The sequence below is a fragment of the Triticum dicoccoides genome, chromosome 3B (assembly GCF_002162155.2).
Source record: "Triticum dicoccoides isolate Atlit2015 ecotype Zavitan chromosome 3B, WEW_v2.0, whole genome shotgun sequence".
Lineage (NCBI taxonomy): Eukaryota > Viridiplantae > Streptophyta > Magnoliopsida > Poales > Poaceae > Triticum > Triticum dicoccoides.
In genome coordinates this window covers 605914517-605932663 of record NC_041385.1, presented here as the reverse complement: position 1 = coordinate 605932663, position 18147 = coordinate 605914517, and the positions used below count along the sequence as shown (strand labels likewise).

General features: G+C 49.9%; 1 protein-coding gene across 1 annotated transcript; it reads left to right on the top strand.

Annotated features, from left to right (window-relative positions):
• Positions 1–349: 349 nt before the first annotated feature.
• On the top strand, positions 350–15578 carry LOC119279711 (ATP synthase subunit beta, chloroplastic-like). The gene is made up of 2 exons (XM_037560862.1): positions 350–633; positions 14924–15578. The coding sequence occupies exons 1-2, from the start codon at positions 350–352 to the stop codon at positions 15468–15470; spliced, it is 831 nt and encodes a 276-aa protein (XP_037416759.1). The 3' UTR covers positions 15471–15578.
• Positions 15579–18147: the final 2569 nt, after the last annotated feature.

Below are 18147 nucleotides of genomic sequence, written 5' to 3'. Positions count from 1 at the left end.
ACACTGCCTTCGCCGTGCACTCCGAGATCCCGCGGCCACCAGCGTTTCCTCGCCCGTGGCTCGTGTCCACGAGCTTCGGCTCGCTCGCCTCCGTTGAGTTGGCGCTCTGCTTCGTCTCGGGGAGTAGCACATCAACGTCATTGTCTTCGTCAACGGCCGCAGCCACCGGAACCTCGCCGTCGATCTTCTGCAACGCCGGCCACCACGAGCCCTCCCCGAGCCCACTCGTGCACACCTGCAGGACCGCGGTGAGCCAGCGGTCATTCTCCCTCACTCGCTAGCTCGATCCCGCGCCCGTAGCTTCCACCTCGTCATGCCCGAGCTCGTTGCCGCGGTGGTACTCGCCGTCATGGCCACGACTCGCGGAGCTCGTTGCCGTCCACCCCATCATGCTCGCCCCTCGACCCTGACGCCCGCGTTGACCGCCATCGCCGGCCCCTGCTCGCCGGACCGCCCTGCAGCCGCTCCTTGCCGCTACCTCCCGCTCCCCGTGCACTGCTGCGCCCAGCTCGGCACATGTCCACCCCGACCACCGCTCGCCGGCCCTACCGCCGACCGCTGCCGGCGCCGCCTAGTCCCCTCCTCCCCGTCGCACCTGCTCCGGCCGGCCGAGGCTGTCGGCCGCGGCGCACCGTGCCGGTGCCCCCGCGTCCAGAACGGTCGTGGCCGTCGCCCAGGTCTGCCCCGACGGGCACCCCTCACACAAGCCCGTTAAGCCCGCTCCAGTGGCTTTTGTGCCACTGGCAACTGGGGCCCTCTCCCCTGTTTTGTATATAAAAAAAGTGAAAGAAAAATAATTTAATAAAAACAATTAACTTAATTAACTTTGTTTAATTAGGTCTAAATAGAATTAATTAGTTTAATCACCTCGTTTAGTTAACTAATCTATTAGGTTAGCTGAGGTGACTATGACAGATGGGCCCCACTACTCCTTTTGACCAGTCAACCCAGTCAAGGTTGACTGTTGACCCTGATGATGTCATGCTGATGCAATAACCCCTTTTTAGAATTATTAATAATTTCAGAATATTGCTAATACTTTAGAAAATCATAGAAAATAAACCGTAACTCGGATAAAAAACTTTTCTACATGAAAGTTGCTCAGAACGACGAGACGAATCTGAACACGCGGCCCATTTGCCCGCCACACGTCCCTAGCATAGCAAACGTTGAACTTTTCCCCTCCGGTTCATCTGTCTCACAAACGTCCAGAACCGGGAAAACTTTCCCGGATGTTTTCCCCCTTCGCCAGTATTGCCTAGCACCGCGTTCGAAGACCTCTAGCCCCGCTTATTGTCTTGTTATGCATGTGTTTGCTTTATATTTACTGTGTATTCCCCCTCTTCTCTTTGGTAGACCTCGAGACCGATGCTGATGTCCCTGTGATCGACTACGTCGACGATGACCCTCCTTCTTGCCTGAGCAAACATGCAAGCCCCCCCTTTGATCATCCCGATATCGCCCATTCTATACTCTCATGCTTGCATTAGATTTTGATACTGTTATTGTTTGCTCCTATTCTGATGCATAGCCTGCTTTTGTACCTGCTTATTATTACCTACCTGTTTATCCTAAACTGCTTAGTATAGGTTGGCTAGTGATTCATCAGTGACCCCCACTTGTCCTTGTTGCCCCTGCTTCATCATTGACGACTCGATTAGCGTGATCGATGACCAGAGCCCGACACCTCACATCACATCACGCCCCTTTTGTTGCTCGACTCTGCAGAGCTACTATCGAGTGCCAAGGGTGATCCCTCATAACGCACCCCTGATGATAATTCTGTAGTGTAGCTATTCGGTCGTGGTCATTGAGGGTGATTTCCTCTTTCACCATTCCCGATACGGCTCTATCGTTCAACACCTCAAGTGTGAACCTCGAGGGTGGTCCCTCTTACGTTCACCTTGATGATTACATTGAGCAGAATCCACCGGGGGTGATTCCTCGGGTTTTCCCCTTGATGTCTACACACACAGTTACCTTGGCTTTACTTGAGACCATTGTTGAAGTCGGGTCGGCCCTGAGGGGTACCCGCGAGTTGATGTGAAAGTCGGGCGGGCCCGTTGAGCACCCGCGAGTTTTCCACGTGGCACGACCGGGCAGTCTGGGCCCTTGTCGTAAGTCCATGAGACAGGGCGACGGGGTCACCTTTTCGTGAGTCTCTGCTTGTTTTCGCGAAACCCCAATGCACTAACAGGTTTGGGTATTTGTTCTGAGTTGTCCTTTGGCCTTTACGCACTAACCACCACGCGAGAATAGATATGGGCCTCGACGTCGCCGTATCAGCCGAAGCTTTGTCAGACGTCCAATTCAGCAGTGCGGCATGGTCGGATCGTGCTGGCCATCCAAGGCGGTGCTGGTATCCACCCTGCTCGCAACGACCCAGAGTGCTGCGGGCGATGGGCCCAAGACCCCGGAGTGCTTAGGATGTAGACTGGCGGGGACCTCTCTGCTGAGCCTAGGTCGGGCTGCGACGTGTTGATCTTCTGAGGGCGAGCATTGACCCCAGAAAGGTGTGTCCGGCCGGAGTGATCGAGCGTGTGGGTAACGTGGTGCACCCCTGCAGGGAAGAAATATATTTGAATACCTTGTCCACGGTAATGGACGTTCAGACTTGTATCTGGATCTTATATGACTAGAAATGGATACTTGAGATATGTGATGGATATGTGGCCCTAGGATTGCTTTCTCGCAGGGAGTCGAGGAAGGATCTCTGGGCGTTGATGTTACAACATGCTTGTTAAATATTAAACTGCTATTCTTTACTCTTCTACATGCTGCAAGATGCTCGGAGCTGCGTGAAGATGCTAGTCTTCGATAGGCTAGGTCTTCCTTTCTATTCTGGCATTCTGCAGTTCAGTCCACAGATACAAACCTTCCATTTGATACCAGTGCATACTTAGTATAGATCTGATGCTTGCGAGTACTTTGGATGAGTACTCACGGTTGCTTTGCTACCCCCTTTCCCCCTCCTTTCTTCTTTCCGGTTGATGCAACCAGATGGTGGATCCCTGGAGCCAGATGTCACCGCCGATGGATGCTATTACATGGAGACCGCCGACGACCAGGAGTAGTTAGGAGGTCCCAGGCAGGAGACCTTGCCTCTTCGATCATTGTTGCTTTTGCGGTAGCCTTCTTAAGGCATCCTTGTTTAACTTATGTATGTACTCAAATATTGTTGCTTCCACTGACTCTTGTGTATCGAGCTTGTATTCGAGCCCTCGAGGCCCCTGGCTTGTAATATAAAGCTTGTATTATTTTAATTTGTGTCTAGTGTTGTGTTGTGATATCTCCCCGTGAGTCCCTGATCTTGATCGTACACATTTGCGTGTATGATTAGTGTACTATTGAATCGGGGGCGTAACAAGAGGATGCGGATAGAATCTCAGCTACGAATTCCAAAGTGGAGAGCGCCATGAATCACCGACGCCGACGGGCCATACTTCGCGACGCTGATTTCTCTGAAGAGGCGTTTAATGCCTTCAACTCGGGAGACACATATATCCTAGCCGCGCAAGGTGGGCTTGCTAGAGCCACATGCCAGTATTTAAAGGATATACAGGTGAGAAAAATCTGATAATTATGTATACCATTAGCCCCTGAGACTTAAAATAGTTGGAACAACTGATTTAAGGATCATTGTATGAATAGGTTCTCACAAATAAGAACACCCATTTATCTCAAGAGCTAAAGGAGTGCAAAGCCCAGCTAAGGGCCGCAATTGGCAAAATAGAGAAATCCAAGAATGCGTCATCTGGTAATACTTGTGTTGATCAAAGAGAATGTGAGTACGTATACCAGTTAGTATTCGGCATGCTTACAAATCTAACAATAGATTCTGCAGACAATCCCGGAGGGAATCCGGAGAGCGTACAAGAGGATGAGCCACAAGCTCAACGACAGCTAGAGGCTGGCGAGCGTGTGCTTACACGGGTTAGGCGAGAGAAAAACGATCTCCAGGATGCCAATACCCGGCTGGGCGTCGAATTAGCAGATGTTCGGGCCCAACTTGCTGACTCCGTGAAGGAGAATAAGAGGCTTCGACGCGACATTTATAGTAAGTGCTTAAACGAACCTTTGCATAGTTCGGCAAAGAAACGAGTTAACAGAGTTATGTCTGTAGGTATGCTGACAGGCCGTCCTGAAGAGGAGATGCCCGGATCCGCAGACGATCTTCTGCAAGAACTTTCACAACTGCACGAACGAGTTCGGCAGGTGATGCAGGGTATTGCCCAGGCCTTGTGGCCGTCCGCATCCCAGCCAAGAAGCATGGGAGAGCTTGTAGAGCTGCTCAAGGGAGCGCGGTGAAGCTTCCGATTATGGAAAATATCAGCCTGCCGACAAGGTGCGACGGAAGCCTGGTCCATGGTAAAAACATGGTACACCAAGGTGGATCCGAATCAAATGGCCCTGGTCGGTCCCGTGGGGTCAGATGGGAAGGAAATTCCTGTTAGTCTGGTATATGACCAAGTAGAATTAGCCGCAAAGTATTCCCAACAGGATTGTAGGATAGACAGCCTGTTGGATGGTATAGAAGAAGAATTTAGCCAGTCTAAGTGACTATGTACTTCAGTGGACGTATTTTGTCCCTAGCCGGATTATAAATCATTTTTTGTGGCGGACCTTTTCGCTTCAGCCTCCGGACCCGACAGTCCGAAGTGTATCCGAATACCCGCTTAGTTATGTAAATCGGGGTACGCGTGGAAACCAGGCGTAGGGGGCCATAAGTGCTTGAACAGACAAGTACCCAACTAGTTATGTTATATTACATGGATAGTAAGAAACATCTTCCAGAGAGAATATTTTTGTTAAGGGTTCCTTTCCCTGGGTACACATGCATTAATGTGCATGTCCGAACTGCGAACAGAGACGCATGATAGAAAACATCTGGGGATTTATATTATAATAGGTCAAAAACATCTTTTGTTCACTGATCGAATATTCCCTTAAGTACGCTAGCTTTCGGCTTCACCCAGTCTGAGGTACACATCCGGCTGACCCGGTGGTAATAATCGCAGAGGTGCTCCCCTTATGCCCTAGCCGAATTAACGGGAATGTAGGGCATAAACACAAGAGCCAGACAACCCAGCTTGGCCAAAACTTAAGTCATATTGATGCATATAATGGCGAAAAAAGGCACATATGGAGAAGTGACGCATATGTGGTGGGCATAAAGCCTAGAAGATAATTATATTAAGCTTCTGTGTAAGAAGCCCTCAGGTATATTGAGCATGCATAGTGCGGCAGGAGTGTGCGATTGAAGCACACTTAAAGCTTTTAAGGCTATATATATATATATATATATATATATATATATATATAAAGGAAATAAAGAAAGAAGGAGGACATACCTAAAAAAAGGCGGAGGTAGGGAGACGAACACAGAGTTTGGCACTAGGCATAGAATCTTCGGAGTCTGGCCGCGTTCTATGGGTTCGGCTCGAGTCGGTTATCTGATGCATCACGCACACGGTACGCTCCTCCGGTGAGAACTTTACAATGATGAAGGGACCCTCCAACTTGGGCTTGAGCTTGTCCTTTTTCTTCTTCGGTAGGCGTAGAACGAGTTCGCCAACATTATAAGTTTTGGCCCGTACTTCTCTGCTTTGATACCTTCGAGCCTGTTGCTGATAGAATGTGGAACAGGTCTTTGCGACGTCACGCTCCTCCTCCAGGGCATCTAAACTGTCCTGCCGATCTAGCTCGGCTTCTCTCTCTTCGTACATGCGCACTCGAGGTGAGTCATGAATGATATCGCAGGGTAGTACTGCCTCTGCGCCATACACCATAAAAATGGTGTGTATCCAGTGGTGCGATTTGGCGTGGTCCGCAGCCCCCATAGTACGGAGTCGAGCTCCTCGACCCAGTGCGTATCTAATTCCTTCAAGGATCGCACTAGTCTGGGTTTGATGCCACTCATAATAAGACCATTTGCTCGTTCGACTTGACCGTTTGTTTGGGGGTGATAGACAGAGGCATAATCGAGCTTAATTCCCATTTTGCCGCACCAAGTTTTCACTTCATCGGCTGTGAAGTTGGAGCCGTTATCAGTGATGATGCTGTGGGGGACACCGTAACGGTGTACGACCCCGGATATAAAGTCTATCACTGGTCCGGATTTGGCCGTTTTTACTGGTTTGGCCTCTATCCATTTGGTGAATTTATCTACCATGACCAACAAATATTTTTTCTTATGGCTTCCTCCTTTGAGGGGTCCAACCATATCGAGCCCCCAGACTGCAAAGGGACAAGTTATGGGGATTGTTTGGAGAGCGGTAGGTGGCATATGGCTTTGATTTGCAAAAAGCTGGCAACCGACGCAATGTTGGACGAGGTCCTGTGCGTCTGCTCGGGCTGTCGGCCAGTAAAAGCCTGTGCAGAAGGCCTTGCTTACAAGGGCCCGAGCTGCAACGTGATGGCCGCTGAGTCCAGCATGAATTTCGTCGAGTAGCTGCTGCCCCTCCTCTTCGGAGATGCATCTTTGAAGCTCTCCGGTCGCGCTTTTCTTATAAAGCTCTCCCTCGTGAACTTTATAGGCTTTAGAGCACCGCATAATGTAACGTGCTTAATTTTGGTCCTCAGGGAGTTCTTGCCTATTTAGGTAGGCTAAGAAGGGTTCTGTCCACAGGGCAATGACACCCATAATCACATGGGACGAAGATGTTATTTTGGTAGCGGAGCCTCCGATTATGTCAGATTGTTCGGGATCTGGGGTTGTGTTCGGATCCGGACTGGTATTGCTGGTCTCCTCTTCCCATACCACAGATGGCTTGAACAACCTTTCCAAGAAGATATTAGGTGGGACGGGGTTGCGCTTAGCGCTGATGCAGGCGAGGATATCCACTGCTTGATTGTTTTCTCGGACCACATGGTGGAATTCGAGCCCCTCGAACCGAGCTGACATTTTGAGGATGACATTTCGGTAGGCCGCCATTTTTGGGTCCTTGGCGTCAAAGTCTCCATTTATTTGAGATATTGCGAGGTTCGAATCCTCACGCACCTCCAGGCGTTGAATGCCCATGGAGACTGCCATATGAAGACCATGCAACAGAGCCTCATATTCGGCTACGTTGTTGGAGTCTGTATATAATATTTGGAGTATGTATTGGACTGTATCTCCGGTGGGGGATGTCAGGACAACGCCTGCCCCCAGACCAGCCAGCATCTTAGAGCCGTCAAAGGGCATGATACAATTGGAGTACACGCCGTATTCTTTAGGGAGTTCGGCTTCTGTCCATTCGGCGATGAAGTCAGCCAGTACTTGCAACTTAATGGCTCACCGTGGTTTGTATGTTATGTCGAACGGGAGGAGCTTCATAGCCCATTTAGCAATCCGGCCCGTGGCATCGCGGTTATTTATTATATCGTTGAGTGGTACTTCGGAGGCCACCGTGATTGAACACTCTTGAAAGTAGTGTCATAGTTTCCGGGATGCCATGAAGACCGCGTACGCTATCTTTTGATAATGTGGGTACCAAGACTTGCATGGAGTGAGGACAGTGGATACATAGTATATCGGCTTTTGAAGCGGGAACTTATGTCCGTCCGTTTCTCGTTCGATGACGAGCACTGCGCTTACAACCTGGTGTGTTGCGGCTATATATAACAACATGGGTTCGCCAGTATTTGGCGCGGCCAAGATTGGATTGCTGGCCGAGAGGGCCTTTATTTCTTCCAATCCGGCCGTGGCCGCATCCGTCCACTCGAAGCGTTCGGTGCGTCAAAGAAGGCGATAAAGAGGTAGTGCCTTTTCTCCCAATCGGGAGATAAAGCGGCTTAGGGCAGCCACGCATCCAGTTAATTTCTGGATTTGCTTGAGGTCTGTTGGGGTAGCCAATTGTGACAGAGCTCGAATTTTTGCCGGATTTGCTTCAATTCCTCTATTGGAAACGATGAAGCCTAGCAGCTTTCCAGTAGGTACACCGAAAACACATTTTTCCGGGTTGAGCTTGATGTCATATGTTCGAAGATTATCGAACGTAAGCCTCAAGTCATCTATTAAAGATTTGACGTGTCTGGTTTTGATGACCACGTCGTCTATGTATGCCTCCACTGTTTTGCCGATTTGTTTCTCGAGGCATGTCTGAATCATGTGTTGATAGGGTGCGCCAGCATTTTTGAGCCCGAAAGGCATGGTGTTGAAACATAAGGGGCTGTATGGTGTGATGAATGCCGTTGCGGCTTGGTCGGACTCCGCCATCTTGATTTGATGGTATCCGGAGTATGCGTCGAGGAAGCACAATGAGTCGTGTCCTGCGGTAGCGTCGATGATTTGATCAATGCGGGGGAGGGGGAAGGGATCCTTGGGGCAAGCCTTATTGAGGTCCTTGAAATCGACACATAGGCGCCAGGATTTGTCCTTCTTTGGTACCATCACTAGGTTTGCTAGCCAATCTAGATGTTTTATTTCTTTGATGAGTCCGGCCTCGAGTAACTTGTCTAGCTCTTCTCCCATGGCTTGTCGCTTAGGTTCTGAGAAGCGCCGAAGAGTCTGCTTGATCGGCTTGTATCCCTTCAGTATGTTTAGGCTATGTTCGGCCAGCCCGCGTGGGATGCGTGGCATGTCTGGAGGATGCCAGGCAAAGATGTCCCAATTCTCACGCAAGAACTCTCACAGTGCGGCGTCTATTGTGGGGTTCAGCTCTGCCCCAATGGATGCTGTTTTTGTAGGGTCCGTTGGGTGGACCTGGAATTTGACTATTTCGTCTGTTGGTTTGAAAGAGGTGGACTTGGGTCGTTTGTCGAGTATCACGTCGTCCCTGGCCACTGTGGAGTGCAGCGTGGTTAGTTCTTCAGCCGCGAGGGCTTCGGATAATGCCTCAAGGGCCAGTGCGGCGGTTTTATTTTTGACGTGGAGTGCTACGTCCGGATCACTAGCGAGAGTGATGATTCCATTGGGACTGGGCATCTTGAGCTTCATGTACCCATAATGGGGTATAGCTTGAAAGCTCGTGAATGCATCCCGCCCTAAAAGGGCATGGTATCCGCTATTGAACGGGGCCACTTGGAATATGATTTGTTCGGACCTATAATTCTCTGGCGTGCCGAATACCACATCTAGTGTGATTTTTCCCGCACATCGTGCCTCCCGACTAGGGTTGATTCCCCTGAAGGTCGTGCTGCTTTGCTCAATGCGGCTCTTGTCTATTTCCATCTTGTTAAGGGTCTCCTCGTAGATGAGGTTCAATCTGCTGCCGCCATCCATGAGCACTTTAGTAAGCCGGAAGCCGTCCATGATTGGACTAAGGACCAAAGCGGCTGGTGCCCGAACTGTTCGGAATTGAGGTTCGTCACTGGCATTGAAAGTTATAGCCGTGTCGTTCCATGGATTTATCGCTGCAATGTGGCAGACTTCAGCGAGGCTGCGGAGTGCTCGCTTGCGCCTATTATTTGAGGCGAAAGTCTCGACGACTGTCAGTACTGTATTGTTATTTTCAGCGGGATGTTGCTCTGTGATATGGTTGATGAGGAGATCCTCGCCGCTCTTGGACACCTGTCGGAGTATCCAACATGCTCTAAGGTTGTGTGTTGGTATGGTATCCAGTGTACTATGAATTTTGCATGGCCCATTGAGCCATCCCTCCAATACGGTTCCACGCCCTGCAGCGGGCCTTGGTTTTTTTGTAATTGGATTGGGTGACTTACGAGAGTGCACCCTTTTAGTTCGGATGGAGGGTTTAGTGAGAGCCGGAGGATCCCAGAATTTTGTTTGGGTTTTCCAGGAGCTTTCCATCGCACAGTACTTCTGTACTATGGCCGCCAAGTCAGCAAAGTGTATTATGTCACGGTGACTTATGGCGTTGAGGATTCCCTTGTCCGTGCAATTTTTGCAAAAGAATGAGATTGCGTCTTCCTCGCGACAGTCCTTAACCTTGCTCATTACAAGGAGGAATATGGCCCAGAAGTCATGTATTGTCTCTTGGGGCACTTGTCTAATGTGGGAAATACTATTTGTATCTTGGTGGGTGGGTAGATTTAAGTCCAAACCCTGACCCGATCTGAGATCCAGGGGCAGAGGAGCTTCCGAGCTTGGCAGCTCGGGCTCCGGGATGTTGCCCAATTTTTCTGGCCCGCTGCCTGATGAAGTCATGTACCTAGGGTAGGGTCATGAACCTGTCCAAGGTACCCTCCCCGAGGACATCTTTTAGAAGAAGCCATCTTCCAGTCGACCAAGAGAGACTCCACTCGACGCACTAGAAGACACTCGACGTACCTGAAGACACTCGACCATGAAGACTCACTCGACCATCAGGAGTTCAAAATCTACTCTGTATCCAAACGGTCTGTAATTAAGTAGTCTTTATGGTCATGATGACACTTTATGTAAGGCGTTACCAGTAATGCCTGACCTTAATGTACTTTAACCCTCCGCTACGTGGGCTGGCTGGGGTCTTGGCATCCTCTATATAAGCCACCCCCCTCCACTGGCAGAAGGGTTTGCACCCCTGTAACTCTCACACATATAATCCAGTCGACCGCCTCCGGGCTCCGAGACGTAGGGCTGTTACTTCTTCCGAGAAGGGCCTGAACTCGTATAAGACTTGTGTGCACAACTACTCCATAGCTAGGATCTTGCCTCTCCTTAGTACCCCCCTACACTACTGTTAGACTTAGAACCACGACAGTTGGCGCCCACCTTGGGGCAGGTGTCTTAGCGACTTATTGGAGAAGTTGCAATCTTTCCGATTCCCATCATCATGGTTTCAGGTGGAGTTTTTGTTGAGGGCCGCGAGATCCGTCTCGGTGCGCTCACGTTCGTCACCGACGACTCTGCCTGGCTGCAGGAGGCTCCGCTCGACGTGGATGCGCTCCCGGTCTGCGGAGCTACGCACTTTCAAGCATGCGTCCGCGACGTCCTTCTGCGGCAACCGTCGACCCAGTATCGGCCGGTTTTCGTGTCGTCCTCCCTCCCCGCTTCCCGCCAGCGTAAGCGCTCCAGTCGGTCGAGGCTTCATCGGTGGGTGAGACATGCGGTGGCTCGCCAGTCGACCACCGCCCAAGTTGCGGCAATCGAGCCCGATGAATCTCTCTACGACCTGTTCGACTGGCTTCGCAGAGACTGCATCCGAGTGCGACAGTAGTGATCCAACGGTGGAGGTCCTGATGGTCAATGGACCGCACGTTCCCCCGGTTTTCCTGGCGCCGAGGGAGGCAACGGCGGAGGCGATCCGTTGCACGACCATGAAGAATACCTCCTCGAGCCCCTCAATTCGCAGCAGAGGGAAGAGCTTCGCTGCCGGAACGTGGATGCGCTTCACACTCCGATTGTTGGAGAAACCCCTGAGGCTCGCGCCTTAGAGGACGCGCGCTTGGCCAACCTGGCTGAGCGCACTCGACTGGAGAACCTTCAGCGGGCACTCGACGAGCGCGTGCGACAACAGATTCCAGACTCCAGTCGACGCCAACTCTTTAAACCTCCGACTCAGGTATATCGAACTCCGATTCAGAATTTAGCAGCTACAGCCCGTATAGCAGAGTCGATTCAGCCTTCCCAGTCAGAGGCTGGCAGAGGCTTGATGCAGATCAGGGATTTGCTCCGGGCAGCAGGAGATCAGAATTCAGCTGTATCACAGTCGCGGAACAGGATTCACAGCAGATCCGTGGCGGCGAATATGGTCCAGTTGGCTCATAGCCCCAGATCGCCTCCGAGGCGTGAAGGGCGTGGTGACCGGCATGATCAGTACAGGAACTATGAGCAGTATGATCACCGATTTGATCGCAACGATCGACGTTGAGTACCCACTCCTCCCCCAAGGGGTGGATCATATGTGCCTCGACAACAGGATGATAGACGCCAGCACAGTGGCGGACGAAGAATTCCAGTTGACCCCAGAGAACCAGGCTTTGATGCAAGATCCATCATCGTTCAAGGTCTGGTCGACTGGAATAGAGCCCACAGAGAAGGTAATGCCAGAGATGTACCCACCAGCAGCCGAGTGCATGTATTCGGACTAGAGTGTTTCAGTAGAGCCATCAGAGCCGCGGTGATTCCTCCCAACTTCAGGTTGGCGACTGGAGTCAGCAAATTCAACGATGAGTCCAAGCCTGATACTTGGCTTGAGGACTACCGAGTGGCTGTTCAGATCGGCGGTGGAAATGACAAGGTGGCCATGAAGCATTTGCCTCTTATGTTGGAAGGGTCAGTCAGGGCATGGCTGAATCAGTTGACACCCAGCAGCATTTACACGTGGGAAGACCTCTCCCGAGTGTTTGTCAGAACGTTCGAAGGAACATGCAAGCGACCAACAGGACTGACAGAGCTGCAATCTTGCATGCAGAAGTCGAATGAGACTCTGAGGGATTACATCCAGAGATGGATCACACTGCATCACATAGTAGAGAATGTATCTGATCACCAGGCAGTTTGCGCCTTCAAGGAGGGCGTAAAATACAGAGAGCTAAGCCTGAAATTCGGTCGAACCGGAGACATGTCTCTGAGTCGAATGATGGAAATAGCCACCAAATATGCCAATGGTGAGGAAGAGGATCTGCTCCGGAGCGGCAAGCACAAGTCAATCGCCCAGGACACCGGAGGCGGAAATTCTAGTCGGAAGCAAAAGCGGAAAGCCGAGCCAGCCGCTCCTGGAGAAGCCTTGGCCCTGAATCAAGGAAAATTCAAAGGGAAGCCCAAAGGGCCTTGGAACCCCAAGAAAGTAAAAGATAAAGAGGGAAATGACGTGATGGATTTCCCATGTCACATCCACACCAAAAAAGATGAAGAGGGTAACTTCATTTACCCGAAGCATACCACTCGACAGTGTCGACTCCTGATACAGCAGTTCCAAGGGAAGCAATCCAAGGACAAAGAAAAAGAGTCGGACAAGGTTGAGGACAAGGAGGACAGTGACGAGGAATATCCACATGTCAATTCCACCTGATGATTTTTGCTGACGTTGAGAGCAAAAACCGACTGAAAGTCATAAATCGAGAGGTGAACATGGCTGCTCCGTCAACACCCAATTATCTGAAGTGGTCTCAAACTGCCATTACATTCGACCAATCTGATCACCCGACGCACAGAGCCACCCCTGGGAGGCAAGCGTTGGTGGTCGACCCAGTCGTTGAGGGCACTCGACTGACCAAAGTGTTGATGGATGGCGGCAGTAGTTTGAATATACTGTATGCTGAGACACTGAAAGGGATGGGCATTCCGATGTCCAGACTGAGCACAAGCAACATGAGTTTCTATGGAGTCATCCCTAGCAAGAAGGCCGCGTCACTCGGCCAGATTGCTCTTGATGTGGTTTTTGGTGATTCAAAGAATTTCCGCAAAGAGAAGCTGACATTTGAGGTTGTGGATTTCCAGAGTGCCTACCATGCTATTTTGGGCAGGCCAGCTTATGCACATTTTATGGCCCGACCATGTTACGTGTACCTCAAACTAAAGATGCCTGGCCCTAAAGGCGTGATCACTGTCATTGGTAACTGCAAGAAGGCGGAAGAGTGCTTCCAGAAAAGCTCAAAGATCGCCGATGCTCAGATGGTGGCAGAGGAGTAGCAGGAACACCAGAGGAATGCAGATCCGAGTGATTTGTTGCGAGCCAAAAAGCCTGCTACGGAATCAGCGTTCCAGTTGTCCGGTGAGACAAAACCAGTTCACATCCACCCGACCGACCCCAACGCTGCTCCGACTCATATCTCCACAACACTCGACCCCAAATAGGAAGAAGCGCTCATCCAGATCCTCCGTGCGAACTGGGACATCTTTGCATGGAAACCTTCTAACATGCCAGGTGTACTCAGGGGACTGGCTGAGCATCGTCTACGAGTCGATTCAAAGGAAAAACCTGTGAAGGAACATCTGCGACGGTCCGCCGTCCAGAAAAGGAAGGCCATTGGTGAAGAAGTGGCTCGACTCCTAGCAGCAGAGTTTATCCGAGAGATTTACCACTCCGAGTGGCTCGCCAATGTCGTCATGGTTCCTAAAAAGGACAATTCGCTTCGCATGTGCATCGATTTTAAGCATATCAATCGGGCCTGCCCGAAAGATCATTTTCCTCTTCCCCGCATCGACCAAATAGTCGACTCAACTGCGGGATGTGAGCGACTGTCTTTCTTGGACGCTTATTCCGGGTACCATCAGATCCGTCTGTTTGGACCCGATGAGATCAAAACATCTTTCATCACCCCATTCGGGTGCTTCTGTTATGTCACCATGCCATTCGGCCTCAAGAATGCCAGATCCACGTTCATGAGGATGATTCAGAAGTGTTTGCTCACTCAAATCAGTCGAAATGCGGAAGCGTACATGGATGACATTGTGGTCAAGTCACGGAAAGGTTCCGACCTGCTGACTGACCTCGCTGAAACATTTGCCAACCTCAGGAGGTACGATATCAAGCTTAACCCATCCAAGTGCACATTCGGAGTTCCTGGTGGAAAGTTACTCGGTTTTCTCGTTTCCGAACGAGGAATCGATGCAAACCCAGAGAAAGTAGGCACTATACTCCGAATGAAACGACCTGTGCGTGTGCATGATGTTCAGAAGCTTACTGGTTGCTTGGCCGCTTTAATTCGATTCATCTCTCGTCTCGGTGAGAAGGCATTGCCCCTTTACCGACTGATGAAGAAGCCAGACAAGTTCGAGTGGACTCCTGAAGCTGACGCAGCGTTTATAGAGCTAAAACTCTGCTTTCCACCCAGCCGGTGCTTGCTGCCCCGATCAGCAAAGAGCCTTTGCTGCTTTACATTGCAGCCACAGGACAAGTCGTCAGTACTGTACTTACGGTCGAACGGGAAGACGAAGGGAAAGCCTTCAAAGTTCAACGCCCAGTATATTACATTTCCGAAGTCCTGACCCCATCCAAGCAACGATACCCTCATTATCAGAAGCTTGTATATGGGATTTATATGACCACGAAGAAAGTTGCTCACTACTTCTCTGACCATATCATCACAGCCGTCAGCGACGCCCCCTTATCAGAGATTCTGCACAACAGAGAATTCAAGCAGTTTATGTACCTGCAGACGATTTGACCGACCCTGCCCCTGCCACAACATTTGCACATTTGGATGCTACTACCGTACTTTCCAGAGGATTAGCTTCCAAGGGTATTTATCCAGCAGTAGATCCTTTAGATTCAACCTCGACTATGTTACAGCCTCGGATCGTTGGCAACGAACATTATGAAACTGCGCAAAGAGTTAAGGAAACTTTACAACGTTACAAAGAACTTCAGGACATTATTGCAATTCTTGGCTTGGATGAATTATCGGAAGAGGATCGTTTAACTGTAGCAAGAGCAAGAAAAATTGAGCGTTTCTTATCACAACCGTTCTTTGTGGCAGAAGTTTTTACTGGTTCTCCAGGAAAGTATGTTGCTCTTGCGGAAACTATTAGGGGATTTCAACTAATCCTTTCCGGAGAATTAGACGGCCTACCTGAACAGGCTTTTTATTTGGTGGGTAACATCGATGAAGCTAGCACGAAAGCTATAACCTTAGAAGAGGAGAACAAATCGCAGAAATGAAATTAAATCTTTATGTACTGACTCCTAAGCGAATTATTTGGGATTGTGAGGTGAAAGAAATCATTTTATCCACTAATAGTGGCCAAATTGGCGTATTACCAAACCACGACCCCATTAACACAGCAGTAGATATGGGTCCTTTGAGAATACGCCTCCTCAACGACCAATGGTTAACAGCGGTTCTGTGGAGCGGTTTTGCGAGAATAGTTAATAATGAGATCATCATTTTAGGAAATGATGCGGAACTGGGTAGTGATATTGATCCGGAAGAAGCTCAAAAGGCACTTGAAATAGCCGAAGCTAACTTGAGTAAAGCTGAGGGTACGAAAGATTTGGTTGAAGCGAAGCTCGCTCTCAGACGAGCTAGGATACGAATCGAGGCTGTCAATTGGATTCCCCCATCCAATTGAAGACAATCCAGTGGTTTATAGTTGATACAAAGAAAAAGGGAAGAGGGGTAGAAAAAGTTATTAGATAGCGAAGCGAAGTAAGTCCAATGCTATCTAGTAATTTTTCTACCTACTTACCTACTATTGGATTTGAACCAATGACTCCCGCCGTATGAAAGCAATACTCTAACCACTGAGTTAAGTAGGCAATTTATCACCACAAAGGAAGACCCATTACTTCGATCGATTATATATTGAATCCCTTTTCTAAGCAATACCGCTCTGTTATTGGTCTGTCAACTGGTCGAGTGGCAAAATGGGCGATTGAACTCCTTCCCCTGAATATCAGATTTGAGGCAAAGAAAGCTATCAAGTCCCAAGCAATAGCAGATTTCCTCGCCGAGTGGACTGAACAACAGTTACCGACTCAAGTTCACTCGGAGCACTGGACTATGTTCTTCGATGGCTCCAAAATGCTGAATGGTTCCGGTGCCGGGGTAGTGTTGGTTTCCCCCCGAGGAGATAAGCTCAGATATGTACTCCAGATTCACTTTGATTTCTCCAACAATGAAGCAGAATACGAAGCACTCTTGTATGGGTTGCGTATGGCCATTTCACTCGGCATCCGTCGCCTCATGGTCTACGATGACTCGGATTTGGTGGTCAACCAAGTGATGAAGGAGTGGGACGTCAGAAGCCCAGCCATGACTGGTTACTGCAATGCAGTCAGAAAGCTGGAGAAGAAATTTGAAGGATTAGAGCTCCATCACATTCCCCGACTGAAAAATCAAGCAGCCAATGACTTGGCGAAGATAGGTTCCAAAAGAGAAGCCTGAGTGGCGTGTTTTTGGAGCATGTTCACACGCCGTCAGTTCAAGAAGATCCTTTCACTGAGGAAGCCCCGCAGCCAAAAAGCGCCACAGATCCGACTGAAGTCGAGGTTCCAGTTGTGGTCGACTTAATCATGGAAGTTTTGGTCATCACTCCTGACTGGACTATGCCCTATATCGCCTATATTCTGAGGAAAGAGCTCCCAGAGAATGAAGAAGAGGCTCGGGAGATCGTCCACCGGTCCAAAGCCTTTACTGTCATGAAGGGACATTTGTACAAAGAAAGTACGACTGGAGTCAGCCAGAAATGCATAACACCGGAAGAAGGTCGAATGATTCTCAATGACATCCACTCGGGGGCCTGTGGCCATCATGCGTCCTCTCGGACCATCGTGGCTAAAGCATACCGAGCGGGTTTTTATTGGCCCAGAGCAAATGAAATGGCGAAAGAGATAGTCGACAAGTGTGAAGGATGTCAGTTCTACTCCAACATGTCACACAAGCGCTCCTCAGCCTTGAAGACCATCCCAATCGTCTGGCCTTTCGCTGTTTGGGGTTTAGATATGGTTGGACCGCTGAGAACTGGCAGGAGCGGCTTCACCCATGTACTGGTGGCAGTCGACAAGTTCACCAAGTGGATCGAGGCCAAGCCCATTAAAAACCTTGATGCAGGCACTGCCATCAGCTTCATCCGAGAATTAATATTCAGATATGGAGTTCCGCATAGTATCATCACTGATAATGGGTCAAACTTCGACTCCGATCAATTCAAAGCTTTCTGCGCTTCCCAAGGCACACGAGTCGACTATGCTTCAGTCGCCCACCCTCAGTCGAATGGACAAGCAGAAAGAGCAAACGGCCTGATTCTCAAAGGACTGAAACCTCGATTGATGCGCGACCTTAAGCACGCAGCAGGCGCGTGGGTCGACGAACTTCCATCAGTTCTTTGGGGATTGAGGACTACTCCAAATCGGTCGACCGGGAGGACTCCGTTCTTTCTGGTCTACAGAGCTGAAGCAGTTCTGCCGAGCAACCTGCTTCACAATGCGCCACGAGTCGAGCTCTACTCTGAAGACAAAGCAGAACTAGGCCGGCAGGATGCAGTCGACCTCCTAGAAGAGGAAAGAGAGATGGCCATGATCCGATCGACCATCTATCAGCAAGACTTGCGTCGATTCTACGCCAGAAACGTGAAGAGCCGAGCCTTCCAAGAAGGAGACTTGGTCCTCCGAGTCGACCAACAGAAGCCGCACAAACTCGCCCCTACTTGGGAAGGCCCCTTCATTGTTACCAAAGTTCTCCACAACGGAGCATATCGCCTTTACAACGTCGATCGCCAGATTGACGAGCCACGAGCCTGGAACGCGGATCTGCTCCGCCCCTTTTATACTTAAGTTTTCACTCAGATGAGTTGTAATAAAAGTATTTCTGTAGTGTATTCGTCAAAGACAAGAGTTT

Bases quoted from the DNA above. Each gene is read 5' to 3' on its own strand.
- LOC119279711 (XM_037560862.1), top strand. From the start codon at position 350: ATGGCCACGACTCGCGGAGCTCGTTGCCGTCCACCCCATCATGCTCGC. The intron at 634-14,923 runs GTGCCGGTGCCC...CCCCCTTATCAG, and splicing joins GCTGTCGGCCGCGGCGCACC to AGATTCTGCACAACAGAGAA.